This window comes from Salmo salar, chromosome ssa20, assembly GCF_905237065.1.
Source record: "Salmo salar chromosome ssa20, Ssal_v3.1, whole genome shotgun sequence".
NCBI classification, from domain to species: domain Eukaryota; kingdom Metazoa; phylum Chordata; class Actinopteri; order Salmoniformes; family Salmonidae; genus Salmo; species Salmo salar.
Genome location: NC_059461.1, coordinates 59,854,611 through 59,872,465, shown reverse-complemented (window position 1 = coordinate 59,872,465; position 17,855 = coordinate 59,854,611). Strand labels below are relative to the sequence as shown.

The 17,855-nt window shown below is 42.4% G+C and overlaps 1 protein-coding gene across 3 annotated transcripts in view; it reads left to right on the top strand.

Annotated features, from left to right (window-relative positions):
- Window positions 1-17,855, top strand: part of LOC106580977 (neurobeachin) — a 344,141-nt gene extending 326,286 nt beyond the window's left edge. For all 3 annotated transcript variants that reach the window (XM_045703701.1, XM_045703700.1, XM_014162593.2), the window contains 9 exons: window positions 926-1,015; window positions 2,110-2,302; window positions 5,148-5,219; window positions 5,500-5,655; window positions 5,891-6,061; window positions 12,001-12,102; window positions 13,188-13,384; window positions 14,106-14,257; window positions 14,762-17,855. In XM_045703701.1, the coding sequence (XP_045559657.1) occupies window positions 926-1,015; window positions 2,110-2,302; window positions 5,148-5,219; window positions 5,500-5,655; window positions 5,891-6,061; window positions 12,001-12,102; window positions 13,188-13,384; window positions 14,106-14,257; window positions 14,762-14,852 (1,224 nt within the window). In that variant the 3' untranslated portion in view covers window positions 14,853-17,855. The remainder of the gene's footprint in view (window positions 1-925; window positions 1,016-2,109; window positions 2,303-5,147; window positions 5,220-5,499; window positions 5,656-5,890; window positions 6,062-12,000; window positions 12,103-13,187; window positions 13,385-14,105; window positions 14,258-14,761) is intronic.

The window sequence follows — 17,855 nt, the reverse complement described above, 5'->3', positions numbered from 1 at the left end:
TATGTGTGCCTGCATGTGTGTGTGTTTGCTCTCTGCCTTTGTTCCAGGCACAATAACATGGATGTGGGGCCTGCTGCAGTCCTAGCATCATGTCAATCCAGGTTAGCGTTAGTGTGGAGGGTCCCAGGATGGGGATGGGAATGGTTAACTGAAGCATGTTAATAGGGAAAGGGTTGTCTCTTCCATACTAACACTTGGATGACTCTGCAGGCTGAGGGGGGAGGAAAGGGGGAGCAAGGGGGAGGGGGAGCACCCAGGCGGATTGGGAGTGCACCCCTCTCCTCCCTCTACGACCACCCTTCTCGGAGGCACGGCTGAGTTGGGATTTGCTTGCACTGTCAAGTAACGCATTGACCCATCACTTTGATGAATATTGATAGTGACAGCAGGTCTCTCTCTCTTTCTCTCCTCTTCCTCTCTCATCTTTCTTCTCTCTCTGTCTCCCCCTCTCTCTATTATTTCTTTCCTCCCCCTCTCCTCCCCCTTTCTCTGTCTCTCTCTCTACCCTCTCCCTCTCCCCTGCTCTCCCCCTCTCTCTTCCTCTCTATCGCTGTTTCTCCCTCTCTCCCCCTCTCTCTCCCCCGCCTTCCTGCTCGCTCGCTTTCCCACTCTCTCTCTCTCTCTCTCTCTCTCTCTTTCTCCCCCTTGCTCTCTCTATCCCCCCTCTCGCACTCTCCCTCCCTCCCTCTCTTTCCCGCTCTCTCTTCCCCGCCTTCTTGCTGTCTCTCCCTCTCTCTCGCTCTCTCTCTCCCCCGCCTTCCTGTTCGCTCTCCCTCTCTCGCTCCCCCTCTCTCTCCCCCGCCTTCCTGCTCGCTCGCTCACTCTCCCTCTCTCTTTCTCTCTTTCTCTCTCTCTCTCTCCCCCTTGCTCTCTCTATCCTCCCTCTCCCTATCTCCCTCCCCTTCCGTCTCTCCTCTCTCCTCAGGCGATGGAGAAGCAGATTCTGATTGTTGGACAGACTCCGTCTCAGTTGCTCATCGAGCCACATCCTCCTCGCAGCTCGGCCATGCACCTGGTGAGACACACGGCATGCTGGAAAAATTCTCTCCACTGCATCTCTGTCTATCTGTGTGTGTGTGTGTGTGTGTGTGTGTGTGTGTGTGTGTGTGTGTGTGTGTGTGTGTGTGTGTGTGTGTGTGTGTGTGTGTGTGTGTGTGTGTGTGTGTGTGTGTGTGTGTGTGTTTGTCTTTGTGGTGTGTGTGTGTGTTGTCTTTGTGGTGTGTGTGTGTGTTGTCTTTGTGGTGTGTGTGTGTGTGTTGTCTTTGTGGTGTGTGTATGAGTCCCATCTCTCCATGGTGGGACAGAGAATATTTTGCCAAAAGGTTTCTCTATGCTCTCTTCTCTACCATGTCCTCCACTCCTTGTACCCACTCCCCATTTCAACTCCCCAGTCCCCATTGCTTCCAACATATTTCCAATGGCTCCATTGAATGAGGAGTTGATGTGTCTATTGTGTTGAGCAGAGGGAAGAGTGCCCCCTACTGACCCATTTCTACCACAGCCATCTGACGTGTCTGACGCGTTGTTGGTTTAGTCCTTTTTGCTATCCCCATACAGTCAACTAAACTGAGGGACACATTTTTGTAGTGCAAAATAATTGTGCAAAGTACAAAGATTACCTACATTTAGCATTAGGAAAATGTTGCCCTGACTTTGCTTGCAAGTGAAGATATATGGATGGACAACCCTTGTCCCTGATGTTTCATGTACTATAAACAACAATTCCATCTCATGTTTCTAACCCCAGTCTGTCTGTCTGTATTTGTGTAGGTGTGTCTGCCTATATGTCTGTATGTATGTCTGTTTGTCTGACTGACCATCAGACTCTCGGGGGGGGTCCTCTTCCCCCTTCTCTTCCCCCTCCTCCCCCCCTTCCTCCTCCCTCCTGTCCTCCTCCTCCTTACCCTCTCCCCTCCTCCTCTTCCTCTTCTTCCTCCCCCCTCCTCTCCTCCTCCTCCTCCACCATGTACATGCAGCTCTTCTGTGTCTGAAACCTGTTTTACCTCCACACTAATTACCTCTCTCCATTCTGTCCCCTTCTCTCTCCTCATCCTCCTCCATCCCTCCATCCTCCACACTCCCTCTCTTCTTCTCTCTTCTACTCAATAGTGTTTCCTTCCCCAGAGCCCTCTGATGTTCAAGGACCAGATGCAGCAGGATGTGATCATGGTGTTGAAGTTCCCCTCCAACTCCCCGGTGACACATGTAGCAGCCAACACCCTGCCACACCTCTCTGTCCCTGCCGCTGTCACCGTCACCTGCAGCAGACTGTTCGCTGTCAACCGCTGGCACAACACTGTCGGTGAGGGTACTACACACACACAGAGGCCAGAAAGCACAGACCAGAACACATATACCCTACCGTTCAAAAGTTTGGGGGTCACTTAGAAATGTCCTTGTTTTTGAAAGAGAAGCACATTTTTTGTCCATTAAAATAACATCAAATTGATCAGAAATACAGTGTAGAAATTGTTAATGTTGTAAATGACATGTAATCGAACCCACAAGTGCTGATGACCCAGATACTCAACTAGTCTAAAGAAGGCCAGTTTTATTGCTTCTTTAATCAGATCAACAGTTTTCAGCTGTGCTAACATAATTGCAAAAGGGTTTTCTAATGATCAATTAGCCTTTTAAAATGATAAACTTGGATTAGCTAACACAATGTGCCATTGGAACACAGGAGTGATGGTTGCTGATAATGGGCCTCTTGTACGCCTATGTAGATATTCCATAAAAAATCAGCCGTTTCCAGCTACAATAGTCATTTACAACACTAACAATGTCTACACTGTATTTCTGATCCATTTGATGTTATTTTAATGGACAAAAATGTGCTTTTCTTTCAAAAACAAGGACATTTCTAAGTGACCCACAACTATGAACGGTAGTGTACGTGCGCACACACACACACACACACACACACACACACACACACACACACACACACACACTCATAGGCCAGAACACACATGCTCTTGTAAAACTAATTGCGTGTTCTACCACATGTGCTACCTACCACAGCAGTGGCCCTGTAAAACCCCTCCTTACCAACCAAGGCTAACCTACACAGCCTGGGTCTGTAGCAGCCTGGGTCTGTAGCAGCCTGGGTCTGTAGCAGCCTGGGTCTGTAGCAGCCTGGGTCTGTAGCAGCCTGGGTCTGTAACAGCCTGGGTCTGTAGCAGCCTGGGTCTGGATAAACCATTTTAGGAGCCATAAGAGATAATTGTGTTACATAAACTTTGCACAGTGACAAGTCACGCCCCTGAGTGAGGTCAGAGAGTGTGTCAGCCTGATGGAACCATCCTTTCGAACAAACTGGGTTAACATGTCGGACCAGAAAACGTTGAGATGCAGCTGCACATTTAAAGTGGTCTGAACTTTGAATCTCAACACGAGGTAGAGACGATAAACTCACCTCTCGGACAATCACTGGTACGGCTGATTTGCTGTCCTAATTAAAGTATCTTCGAAAGCAAATTTAAGTGGGACCATTCTACTAACGTTACTCTGCTCAAACCATCGTATTACGTTACTCTCACCACCCCACTGGGAACCATCGACCTGGCTGGCTAGCCTATCTTCAAAGAAGCATCTTCAGGAGTGAATGGAAGAATAATCAATTGTAGTTCTGTTCAGGACTACACGACAAGTCACCAGATACTGGACAACTACAGAGAAGAACAACAGTAGAAGACTTGTTGGAACCATTTTGGGACAATCAGAGCCTTACAAGCGTGCCACGTAAAGGCCCAACCCCCTTTCCAAGGCCCTGTCCACCGAGAGAGATCCTGCATTTCATGTAAATACATTCATGATTTCTTGCTCAAAGAGGGTGGTGGTTCGTGTACAAAGTATATGATTACTATAAGTGAGAGTAGTTTCTAAATGTACCAAAGTTAAGTGTCTTTGTCCATCTTTGCCCCCCACCCCTCCATCTCTTTTATAACAAGCAGACATGTTGTTGTCGTTCCGCTAGGGACCTGTTTTAACGTATTAAGTGGGTATGTTTATCCTGTGTTACCATTTAATTAGCTAGTAAATAAATATTTAAACCAACTTGTGTTGTACTGAATAAGTAAGGCTCTGGTTTTTGCAGATGCAAGGAGGTTACGACTGTTCAGAATGATGATATGATACGAGGTTATGGTTAATAAATTGACTGTTTATAGACTTGACAGGTAAAGACCTTTAGAGTTTAATTCGGGAGATGGTAACTCTTTAAAGAACCACTCTCGTGGTGCCCCAGATCCTAGTGAGTTCATTGTTACACGATTAATTGAATAGGGTAACAATTAAACATATTTAGGTAATTAGATAAATAACAGTATTCAGATTGATGTTAAAGTCAAGCCATGACAATATCTACCCACTCTGCTACACCCCTTGGTCAGGTAAAGAGCGACTGAGTGCTTCCACATGTTGGTCCTCAGGCATGTGTGAACAACATTACCCCCCAACGCTCCAAAGAAAAAAACACTCACGCAAACACGCACGCACGCAGGCGCACACATACACACACACACACACACACATACGCACACACACGCACACTTCTCAGGAACCAAACTCACCTTAGGATCAAGGGTCACTGCAAAGCTTACTGGGAAATTAGGCTGCAACTGCACCAGATTCTCTTCACACTTCCACATCTGTCACTGGAGCGCGCGCACACACACACACACACACACACACACACACACACACACACACACACACACACACACACACACACACACACACACACACACACACACACACACACACACACACACACACACACACACAGAGAGTTGAGGACCAGAGTGGAGCCTTACATTCTGTCGTTAAGGACCACAGCTGCAACTCCAATGTTCTTCTGTTGGAGAGAAGAAAAGGGTTCTGGGTTCCAACAATAATGAGCAGAATAATAAGGGCTTCATATTCCCAGCATGCTGCTGTGTTTCTGCCCTCCAGTCTCCCTCCAGGGGATCATAGCTCTACTCAGCCTGACAGTCAGGAACTGAAATCAATAAGCTTCATGGAACCTTCATGAACCAACCTCTGACCATGGAGCAGGTGCTCTGTGTGTGTGTGTGTGTGGCCGTGCATACTTGTGTGCGTACCTGCTTGTGTAACATACATGTGAAATGTGTGTGTGTTTCCAGGTTTGAGAGGAGCGCCAGGTTACTCCCTGGAACAGGCCCACCACCTGCCCATAGAGATGGACCCTCTGATTGGTGAGTGTAACCCTGAGTCCAGGCCAGACCATTGTACTGAATACTAACTAAGTTATCCCTCTGATTGGTGAGTGTAACCCTGAGGCCAGGCCAGGCCAGGCCATTGTACTGAATACTAACTAAGTTATCCCTCTGATTGGTGAGTGTAACCCTGAGTCCAGGCCAGACCATTGTACTGAATACTAACTAAGTTATCCCTCTGATTGGTGAGTGTAACCCTGAGTCCAGGCCAGACCATTGTACTGAATACTAACTAAGTTATCCCTCTGATTGGGTGTAGCCAACAACTCTGGGAGTAACAAGCGTCAGATCACAGACCTGGTGGATCAGAGCATCCAGATCAATACACTCTGCTTCGTGGTTACCGCCGACAACCGCTACATCCTGGTCTGTGGCTTCTGGGACAAGAGTTTCAGAGTCTACTCTACCGAGACAGGTAATACTACCATGGTACTACTAGCTACTATAGTACCACCATAATACTAATACTATACTACTACTATATTACACTGTACTACTTCCACACAGTAGGCCTAGACACAAAGGTTTAAATCATAATACTGTCTCTGTGCAGATAAGCTGACCCAGATAATAGTACAGACCGTATAATACACCTACCTTATTACTACTGTATGTCTACATTACTTTATATTGCTCTCTCTGTCCTGCAGGTAAGCTGACCCAGATAGTGTTTGGACACTGGGACGTGGTGACGTGTCTGGCCAGGTCAGAGAGCTACATCGGGGGAGACTGCTATATCGTGTCAGGGTCCAGAGACGCTACTCTGCTACTGTGGTACTGGAGTGGACGACACCACATCATAGGAGACAACCCCAACAACAGTAAGTCAGAACACACACTCACATGTACACACACACACACAAACAGACAGAGACAGACATACACAAACAGACACACACACACAGTGTAACAGTCCTGTCCATGAGCTGAAGCCAGTAGTTGCCCTCTGTCCAAGGGTAGAGAGAGGAAGCTCTTCATATCAGCTCAAATGAATTACAGCACCTCATTGCGGAGCTGTAGTTCATCAAGGTAGATTATTATATTAATAGAAGTATTCTTTGATCAGCAGTGAAAATTCTGGTTTCCACTCTTATGGAATGATGGACAGAGACAGGGAGCAGGGCTGGCGCCAGAATGAATCAGTTGGACTGCCATTTGATTTCTATAGGCGGGCCCGTTTTTTTCTTCAAATGTTGTTAATGGGTGTTATAATAAAGACCATAGGCAGCTTGTGAGTTTCAAGTTTGGGGAAGTTTACAAGTTATCTTATGTTTTCTACCTATCTGTGTGCCAGTTATTTAAAAAAAATGTATGCGCATTTTTGTGGAACACTTTCACGTCAATAATACCTATTTAGTTTCTCAAAATTATTGTCATGTGGTTAATCATAAAAATCTTAATTAAAATGCAAAAAATCTCAACGTCAACAGTGAAGAGGCGACTCCGGGATGTTGGCCGGTGTCTGTGTTCTTTTGTCCATCATAATCTTTTCTTTTTATTGACCAGTCTGACATATGGCTTTTTCTTTGCAACTCAGCCTGGAAGGCCAGCATCCCGGAGTCGCCTCTTCACTGTTGACGTTGAGACTGGTGTTTTGCGGGTACTATTTAATGAATCTGCCAGTTGAGGACTTGTGAGGGATCTGTTTCTCAAACTAGACGCTCTAATGTACTTGTCCTCTTGCTCAGTTGTGCACCGGGGCCTCCCACTCCTCTTTCTATTCTGGTTAGAGCCAGTTTGCGCTATTCTGTGAAGGGAGTAGTACCCAGCGTTGTACGAGATCTTCAGTTTCTTGTCAATTTCTCACATGGAATAGCCTTCATTTCTCAGAACAAGAATAGACTGACCAGTTTCAGATAAAAGTTATTTGTTTCTGGCCCTTTTGAGCCTGTAATCGAACCCACAAATGCTGATGCTCGTCTAGTCTAAAGAAGGCCAGTTTTATTGCTTCTTTAATCAGAAAACAGTTTTCAGCTGTGCTAACATAATTGCAAAAGGGTTTTCAATTAGCCTTTTAAAATGATAAACTTGGATTAGCTAACACAATGTGCCATTGGAACACAGGAGTGATGGTTGCTGATAATGGGCCTCTTGTACGCATGTATGTAGATATTCCGTAAAAAATCGGCCGCTTCCAGCTGCAATAGTCATTTACAACACTAACAATGTCTACACTGTATTTCTGATCCATTTGATGTTATTTTAATGGACAAAAATGTGCTTTTCTTTAAAAAACAAGGACATTTCTAAGTGACCCCAAACTTTTGAACAGTGTGTATGTAATGTTGAATTGATAAAAATCAACAATCAAAGGGCAAACAATTCACACAATGAAACAATGAATGTGCAAGATTTGGCAAGAGACAGCAGAGCACATTCTGTAGAGTTTAGTGCATGGCCCTTCTTCTTGTACTCAAGACACATTATCTAAACACATTTGAAATGCTTTTCACTCACAGACACAACTCAATGTTCACCTAGGCCTATAGCCACGCACGCTGCACGAATTCTGGCTTCGCAAATAAGCATAGGCTATTTAAAAAGAAGGAGCCAATGATCCTCTGTGGCTAAGTCAAGCTCTCTGGTAAAGTCTTTTGAATGATTTTATTTAGACAGGAGTAATTATATAATTTTGGCAAAACATCAATTTACGTTAGGGGAAGCCAGCATCCGAACAGTGCACTGTGCACCCGCCAACTTTCCTTTCTAATTTTCAAGTGGCTGAAACCAGAGATCTGTATATAATGCCTTTCAACAAGTTTAGGTCTGCATATTGTGCCCATAGAAACGCATTGGGCGTATTCCTCGCTGCAGAAACTAGCGGGCGAAACAGCGACACTCTGTCTTACTATGTGTAGCCCATGTATCTGATGCTGTCTGTCCAGAAAAAGTATAACATACCATACTCCCTTTGCCCAGACAGCGTTAGATACATGGTCTACACATACAGAGACAGAGGGGTGCTGTTTTGCTCACTCGCACGCTTTATCTGAGATTAATGCATTTTCTGTCGGTGCGCATCTCAGTGAAATAAATGATCATTATTTCAATATTTTATTTGGATGGGCAAGGGCGGGCCAGGCCCCCTAGGGCCCCCACATAACGCCGGCCCTGACAGGGAGATGCATCTACTGTATATGCACCTATATGTGTGTTACCTGCGTTCCAGTAAAATACTCCAGATGTCTTGCTATTCAGCTCCAGAGTGTGATTTGATTTCTGCTGCTCTTCTCACTTAGTTCCTCATACTCACTAATTATCTGTGTTCAAAACAACCACTTCACCGTTTGTCTGACTTAGACACAATAACAGTGTGTGTGCGTGCGTGTGTGTGCGTGCGTGTGTGTGTGTGCGCGTGTGTGTGCGCGTGCGCGTACGTGTGTGTGTGTGTGTGTGTGTAAGAGTGTTTGTGTGCGTGTTCGTATATATAATGTATTTGTGTGTACTGTGCATGAACTGGTGTCACATGGGGCTGTGGTTGAGGTGAGTGTTTTTCTCATTATCTTTACTGAAGATAATTAAGAATTTCAGCTTGGTTTGTTCCAATTAATAGAGGGTGCCGCAGCACTATACTGCAGGAGAAAACACTCCCATGGTACACACACACACACACACACACACACACACACACACACACACACACACACACACACACACACACACACACACACACACACACACACACACACACACACACACACACACATGGCTTACTGTACTGTGCACCTTCCCTAGCAAAGGAAGGTTTCTTCTATGGAGAGAACTTCAACTAATCATATTCCATATCAATCAAACCAGGATGTTTGATATCAGTTTTCTTCACTACAGATGAAACACATAGTACCCGTCAAAAGTTTGGACACACCTACTCATTCAAGGGTTTTTCTTTATTTTAACTTTTTTCTAAATTGTAAAATAATAGTGTAGACATCAAAAATATGAAATAACACATATGGAGTCATGTAGTAAACAAAAAAGTGTTAAAATATATTTTAGATTTTAGATTCTTCAAAGTAGCCACCCTTTGCCTTGATAACAGCTTTGCACACTCTTGGTATTCTCTCAACCAGCTTCACCTGGAATGCTTTTCCAACAGTCTTGAAGGAGTTCCCACATATAATGAGCACTTGTTGGCTGCTTTTCCTTCACTCTGCTGTCCAACTCATCACAAACCATCTCAATTGGGTTGAGGTCAGGTGATTGTGGAGGCAAGGTCATCTGATGCAGCACTCCATCACTCTCCTTCTTGGTCAAATAACCCTTACCCATCCTGGAGGTGTGTTTTGGGTCATTGTCCTGTTGAAAAACAAATGATAGTCCCACTAAGCGCAAACCAGATGGGAAGGCGTATCAGTGCAGAATGCTGTTGTAGCCATGCTGGTTAAGTATGCCTTGAATTCTAAATAAATCACTGACAGTGTCACCAGCAAAGCACCATCTCACCTTCTCCTCCATGCTTCATGGCGGGAACCACACATGCGGAGATCATCCGTTCACCTACTCTGCATCTCACAAAGACACAGCGGTTGGAACCAAAAATCTCCAATTTGGACTCATCACACCAAAAGACAGATTTCCACCAGTCTCTTCTTCTTATTGGTGTCCTTTAGTAGTGGTTTCTTTGCAGCAATTCGACCATGAAGGCCTGACTCACGCAGTCTCCTCTGAACAGTTGATGCTGAGATGTGTCTGTTTCTTGAACTCTGTGAAGCATTTATTTGGGCTGCAATTTCTGAGGCTGGTAACTCTAATGAACTTATCCTCTGCTGCAGCAGAGTTAACTCTGTGTCTTCCTTTCCTGTGGCGGTCCTCATGAGAGCCAGTTTCATCATAGCGCTTGATGGTTTTTGCGACTGCACTTGAAGAAACGTTCAAAGTTCTTGACATTTTTGCTGACCTTCATGTCTTAAAGTAATGATGGACTGTCGTTTCTCTTTGCTTATTTGAGCTGTTCTTACCATAATATGGACTTGGTCTTTTACCAAATAGGACTCTCTTCTGTATACCACCCCTACCTTGTTACAACACAAGTGATTGGCTCAAACGCATTAAGAAGGAAAGAAATTCCACAAATGAACTTTTAACAAGGCACACCTGTTTAAGTGAAATGCATTCCAGGTGACTACCTCATGAAGCTTTTTCTGAGAATGCCAAGAGTGTGCAAAGCTGTCATCAAGGCAAAGGGTGGCTACTTTGAAGTAAAAATATATTTTGATTTGGTTACTACATGATTCCATATGTGTTATTTCATAGTTTTAATGTCTTCACTATTATTATACAATGTAGAAAATAGTAAAAAAAACAAGAAAAGAAAAACCCTTGAACGAGTATGCGTGTCCAAACCTTTGACTGGTACTGTATATGAGCTATTTAGTTGTATTATTAATAAAGCACTTAATCATAATTTATGATACAATTTTAAGATGAACAATAATACTTTTTGTCAGACTTCAGTTCACAGCAATCTAGGTAGGAGAGTATTATATGATTCAATTTTGACAGAGTTGAAGATGTTGTAACCGTTGGCAGGAAGAGAACAGTGCCCTCTAATGTACATCAGCCTGCATGTGTCCTTAACACCTCAGGCCTCATTTATCAAGGTCCATGCCCAGTCAGCGCACAGAACAGGCTAAACCTGGCCAGCGCCAGTTTTCCCACAAAGGTGTTTTATCAACATTTATCAATGTTGAACTTGATGGGAAACTTTGCTTATCTCCATGCAAATCTCAGATCATGAGTATTCACCACGTCTAGTGGTTGATCAACTGTATTGCAAGCAAATATTGTTCTTTTGAGGAAAATGGAGGCGTTTGATACACAGGAATGATAATAATGGTAGGCTAATAAAAACATTGAAACATGTGCCTAATGATGGAACAGATGCATTTGCCATTGGTAAGGAGATCTCATGTAGACTGTGTTTCCTTTTATTCCCGCTACACAACAAATATTAGGCTACCATTTATCCATTGCTCAGAATTTAGTGAGAAATGTACGCATTCTTGATAAATAAAAATAACTTACAGCTCAATCCCCCGCCTGCCTCTCAGGCCGAGCTCGGCCCATACCACTGCAATGTGAGACAGGGTGGGGAGGTTGTGTTGGCTAGCTGGGGGGGGGGCTCAGTGTAGGCTGACTGAATCTTTTGTAGGGCAGGTGAGCTGAATGAGTCCGTGGTCTCTCTGGAGGCCTCACGCTGTCCTGGGACTGACAGGTCTGCTCTGGTCCTACCCTCTAAGGGACTGGAGAAGAGAGAGGGGTGAAAGGGAGGAGAGGGGAGAAGAAAGAGGGATGAGAGGAGAGAGGAAGGAAAGGACATATGGGGTGAGAGGAGAGAGGGGTGGAAGGGAGTAGAAGGGAGGAGAGGAGAGAGGGACGAGAAGGGGAGAGACTCCAGGTGTCCAGGACCTCCCTTCACTAGCCTCTCCCCCAGCCGTCATCAATCATGGGACAGTGTGAGGGGAGGGTGGTTGGGGAAGGGGATGATCTGCCGTCACAACATTTTTATGACAATTAACCAGGACCTCGCTGGCAGCAGCTGGGTGAGTGTCACTCACAATGTCTGTGGTCAGTTATTTATCAACATAACAACACATTTGAGTCCTGATGAATGCTCTTATTTCAGACAGTTCTTAGTTCATTACATTCTTCTCAGTCGCTCCTAATAAGTGCATCCTCCAGTGCAGTGCACTCTGTTTCAACGATCCCAAGCCATGGTATGTTGTTCTTAATAAAACCCAACTGTTATGTTGTGTTCCAGGTGACTACCCGGCACCGCGAGCTGTGCTGACCGGCCATGACCATGAGGTGGTGTGTGTCTCTGTGTGTGCCGAGCTGGGACTGGTCATCAGTGGAGCCAAAGGTCAGCAGAGACAGCCTGAGTCCCAAATGGCACTCTATTCCCTGTGTAATGCACTTCTTTTGACCAGGGCCCATATGTCTCTGTTCCAAAGTAGTGCACTACAGTATAATCACCTTCATCTAATAATAATGATTAATCTTGTTTATAAAGTACTTTTCTCGCACCCAAGGCACTATAGAAAGAAGTACTATAAAATTGAAGTCACAGTATTTAAAAAAACATACACTATATAAAAAAAGTATGTGGACACTCCTTCAGATTAGTGGATTTGGCTATGTCAGCCACACACGTTGCTGACAGATGTATAAAATCGAGCACACAGCCATGCAATCTCCATAGATAAACACTGGCAGTAGAATGGTATTCCTGAAGGACTTTTAACGCGGCACAGTTGTAGGATGCCACTTTTTCAACAAGTCAGTTCGTCAAATTTCTGCCCTGCTAGAGCCGCCCCGGTCAACTGTAAGTGCTGTTATTGTGAAGTGGAAACGTCTAGGAGCAACAACGGCTCTTCTGCAAAGTGGTAGGCCACACAATCTCACAGAACGGAACCGCCGAGTGCTGAAGCGTGTAGTGCGTAAAAATTGTCTCTCCTCGGTTGCAACAATCACTACTGAGTTCCAAACTACCTCTGGAAACAATGTCAGCACAATAACCTTTTGTCGGGAGCTTCATGAAATGGGTTTCCATGGCCGTGCAGCCATATACAAGCCTAAGATCCCCATGTGCAATGCCAAGTGACGGCTGGAGTGGTGTGAAGCTCACCGCCATTGGACTCTGGAGCAGTGGAAACGTGTTACACGCTTCAGCACTTGGCAGTCCCTTTCAACGTGTGTGGCTGAAATAGCTGAAATAGCCCAATCCACTAATTTGAAAGTGTGTCCACATACTTTTGTTTATATAGTGTATGTGAGTTGGCTGATAGGATTATAATGTCACATGCCACAGTACATAGTTGAGTTATCTCAGTTGGGAGTGGAATGTTGAGTATCTCAGGAGTGGAATGTTGAGAAACATTCTTGAAATAGTGTGTGTGCACGCGTCCATGCGTGTTAGTGTGTAACTCTATCTTGCTCTCCCTCCAGAGGGGCCATGTCTGGTCCACACTATAACAGGGGACCTGTTGCGGGCCCTGGAGGGCCCAGATAACTGCCTGTGTCCCCGCCTCATATCTGTGTCCAGCGAGGGCCACTGTATCATCTGCTATGAGAGAGGACTCTTCTGTAACTTCAGCATCAACGGGAAACTACTGGCTCAGATGCAGGTCAACGACTCAACACGGGTACGACCACAGACACAATATGTACCTGGTAAAAGTCTATACACGCCTTGCACAGTCTTCACATTTTACTGTCTTAAAATTAAATATAAAAAAGGGATTCAATTGGGGGGGTTTCCACCGATCTACAGAACCTACTCCACATTTTCAAAGTGAAAGAATTATAGAACATTCTCCAAATGAATAATAATATATATATATATATATATATATATTTAAATTAAGATATCTTGATTGCATTCTTGATTGCATATGTCTTCACACCCCTTGGTGGAAGCACCTTTGGCAGCCGTTATAGCTGTGAATCATTTTGAATGAGATTCTACTGACTTTGCACAACATATAGGGCAATATATATATATATATATATATATATATATATATATATATATATATATATATATATACAAATTCAGTAGAATCTCATTCAAAATGATTATATATATATATATATATACAAAGTCAGTAGAATCTCATTCAAAATGATTATATATATATATAAAAATCTAAATTGTTCAAGCTCAGTAAATTGTGTTTGTAATCATTGCTGGACAGCAGTATTCAAACTTAGTGCACTACATAGGGACTAGGGTCTAAATATCTAAAGTAGTTTTCTACATAGGGCCTAGGCTGTGATTTGAGTTAGATGATGTCGTTATTATTATTTATTTTTATGTTATTTATTTTATTTATTATTATATAATTATTATGATGTGCTCCCTAGGCCATTATGCTGAGTAGTGATGGCCAGAACCTGGTGACGGGTGGAGACAACGGGGTAGTGGAGGTGTGGCAGGCCTGTGACTTCAAACAACTCTACATCTACCCAGGCTGTGATGCTGGTGTCCGCGCCATGGACCTCTCTCACGACCAGAGGTTAGTCCTGTTAGTCCACCTAGTCAGGTTGCCTCTACAACAGGATCGTGTGTGTGTGTGTGTGTGTGTGTGTGTGTGTGTGTGTGTGTGTGTGTGTGTGTGTGTGTGGTGTGCACGTGCATGGTAGAGCGGTATGTAGGCTGTAACACTGAAAGGGCCTGTGTGTTTCATGCTTGTCAGGGTACATTTGGGGAAACGGAACGTTTGCAGTTCAGTGAGCTTTGTTTTCTTTAAATAGAACCGGTTGCCATAGAGACAACAAAATTGCAGTGAAAGGTTCTGAAAGCACACTTGCCTTGGAGCAATACACAAGCGTCACTTTCCTCACACACACATACATGCACACACCAGACACACACCACACACACACTCACTCACTCACACACATACACACACACACCTATTGTGTTCATGTTAGTAATGTAATGGGTCATATAGAGGTACATTGTATGTCTACATTGTGTTGATGAGCATACTGTATTGTGTGTGTGTCCCCTCCCCCAGGACTCTCATCACTGGCATGGCATCCGGCAGCATTGTGGCGTTCAACATCGACTTCAACCGGTGGCACTACGAGCACCAGAACAGATACTGAGGGTTACAGAGACAGAGAGGCAGTACAACATGGCTGCTGGTTTGGAGGACACCTGGACACTACTGTTAACCAACTATACAGGTTAGCTGCTGTTAACTACCTATACAAGTTAGCTAACTACGGTATAAGAGTTAACTAATGTTAACTAACCTTACAGGTCAACTACAAGTTAACTACAGGTTAACTAACTAACCATAAACTGTTTACCAGATTAGTAATACAGTGTAGGAATACAGTGGGGTCTGCAATTATTGACACCCTTGATGAAGATGAACAATAATGACTGTATAAAATAAATAATTCAAAAACGGAGCTATATTATATGCTCCCAAAAATGTGAGAATTATTTTATGTTAATACAATTGCTTAGAGAAAGAGATTTTATTTAACAAGTAAAAAACTATTCTCAAAAAGGTAGGAGTGAAAATTAAAGATCCCTAAAGATTCTTATAAATAACGTTGTAGTATTTGGTACCATATTCATAGCATGCATTGACTACATCAAGCTTAGGATTCTACAAACTTGTTGGATGCATTTGCAGTTTGTTTAGGTTGTGTTTCTGATAGATATAGAATGGTAAAAATGAATGGTAAATAATGTATTCTGTCATTTTGGAGTCACTTTTATTGTAAATAAAAATATGATAAGTTTCTAAACACTTCGTAATTAATGTGCATGCTACCATGATTCCAGATAATCTTGAGTGAATAATGATGAGTGGGAAAGTTACAGAGGGTCAAAGATCATCCCCAAGACATGCTAACCTCTCACCATTACCAATAACATGGGAGGTTAGAATGTCTTGGGGTATGATCTTTGACCTGTTATAATCTGAAGTACCCAAAAGGGCCACTAGATGTTGTGTGATAGATTACATAAAATCCTTAAAAGATACCAAAATGCTGGTAGTTTATTGGTAAACTTCAAACATTTCCAGTAATACCCTCCCTTTGCAACCTACATTTAAAATATATATATATATATTACTTGTTAAACAAAATCCCTTTCTCTGAGAAATTTAATTATTATAAAATAATATCTATATTTTTATTATACAATATAGCTCAGTATTTGAATTATTTATTTTATACAGTTATTTTTGCTCATATTTATCAAGGGTGTCAATAATTTCAGACCCCACTGTATATACTAAGGTCTAGAGAGAGACAGGTTAAAATATAGGTTATAAGACGTGGAGAAAAAGCACTTCAATTGATGATCTTAGAAGAAGAGGTCAGTTATAGTGCTACAGTGACAGTTTCTTTCAACACTGATTCAAAAAAATGAATGTACGATTTTATTCAACTGGTCATATTTAAAACTGTGAAAAATACAATAAACAAACCTACGGTTAATAACGTTTATACAACATTTGTATGTCAAATACATATCAAACTTGGGACACTTTTCTAGGAAAAAGGAAAAACTGTTGTATATAAGGGTGATGTAAAGAGTTTATTTCCAGAAAAGATTTGAAAAGAACAAGACGCCCCCATTTAGTCTCCATTTTGACAGTTGAACCATAATTCTATGTTCCAAACCGTGACATGACTCTCTCACATCATATCTTAGTGTGCGTCCAAAATGGTACCCTATTCCCTTTACAGTGCGCAACATTTGATCAGGACCCATAGGGCTCTGGTCAAAAGAAATGCACTATAAAGGGATTAGCATGCCATTTGGGACGTAGATTAGTTGGTTAGTAATAATAACAGATAGTTGGTCTCCCATCACAGTAGTCTATTGATGCAATGTAGGTGTCAAAAACAACAAATTGTTCTATGTTAATTTGATAATGTGTTTACATGTCTGTAAGGGCAATTTCAGAACTCTGCGTACTGTGTGAAATGTGTCCATTGTAATTGTAATTTGTTTCTTAATCACGTTTCACATTATCAGCAGGAAATAACAATCCTTGTAATGATTTCCATCCCATTTGTTGTTCGGTAACTATTTTATTTATATTTCAACAAAGGCAAAGATTTAAAATTACTTTGATCTACTTTTAAAATTACTACCACAGGCTAGTCAGGTTTAGTCGTCATGGTTTGTATTTCCAGCTAATGGATTGATAAGGAAGGCAGTGCAAGACGTCAGTTGTAGAAACTCTGGATGATAACTATGGTAACTCAATATGAAAACTATCAATATCATGAGTTTATTAAGCCTGCAATCCAGACCTGTTTTGTACTACCATTCCACTCATTGTACTCTGTGTCATATGCCAAACATGACATGATATTTGGCATGGCAAGTTGTGGAAAGGAATGGAATGTTAGCGCAAACAGACTGATACCCAGGCTAAATGAAAGGTTGGGGCATGTAGCTAACCTAACCAAGAACAGGCTATAGTCATTCCAAAATTATTCTTAACTATATTGAATAAACAGAACATTTTACAACAATGTTAAATATACCATGTGTGAGTTGACAGTAAGATGAAAAGGAAAAAAAGAAATGACAATATGCTAAGAGTTTGGGTTTGCATTGTAATGGTACAGACAGCAGCCTAGCTAAACCAGGGGATCTGCATGCAGAGACCTACAGTGGCTGTAGGATGGAAAAGCTATCTTACTTTACTGGTTTGATTCATAATAACAATCAATATGAATTTGACATTCTGAGTTTATTTAGAATATTTGACAAATATTTGTGTAAGGAGGATTTTGCTAAATAAATGCATTTTATTTGTGTTGACATTAGCACTGCAATTTGAGTCGTTTTTTTAAATAACATTTCTTATTGCTTTCAAAAACTTTTTTTGATTTGTATGTAATATATTTTGTTGATATAAGTATATCATATGATTTTATAAGTTATTTGTATTTACCTGTTGTTTTTTGCATATGTTGCCATTTCTGAGGTATTTACCTTGTGTTTGTTTGAAGCTGTTTTACATTAAGCTCTGCCAATATATACAGATTGATAAACTGTGCAATATAAAATTGGTTTCCTTTTTGTTGTATTTATAATAAAAATAAATAAAGCAAGCTCTTATGCAA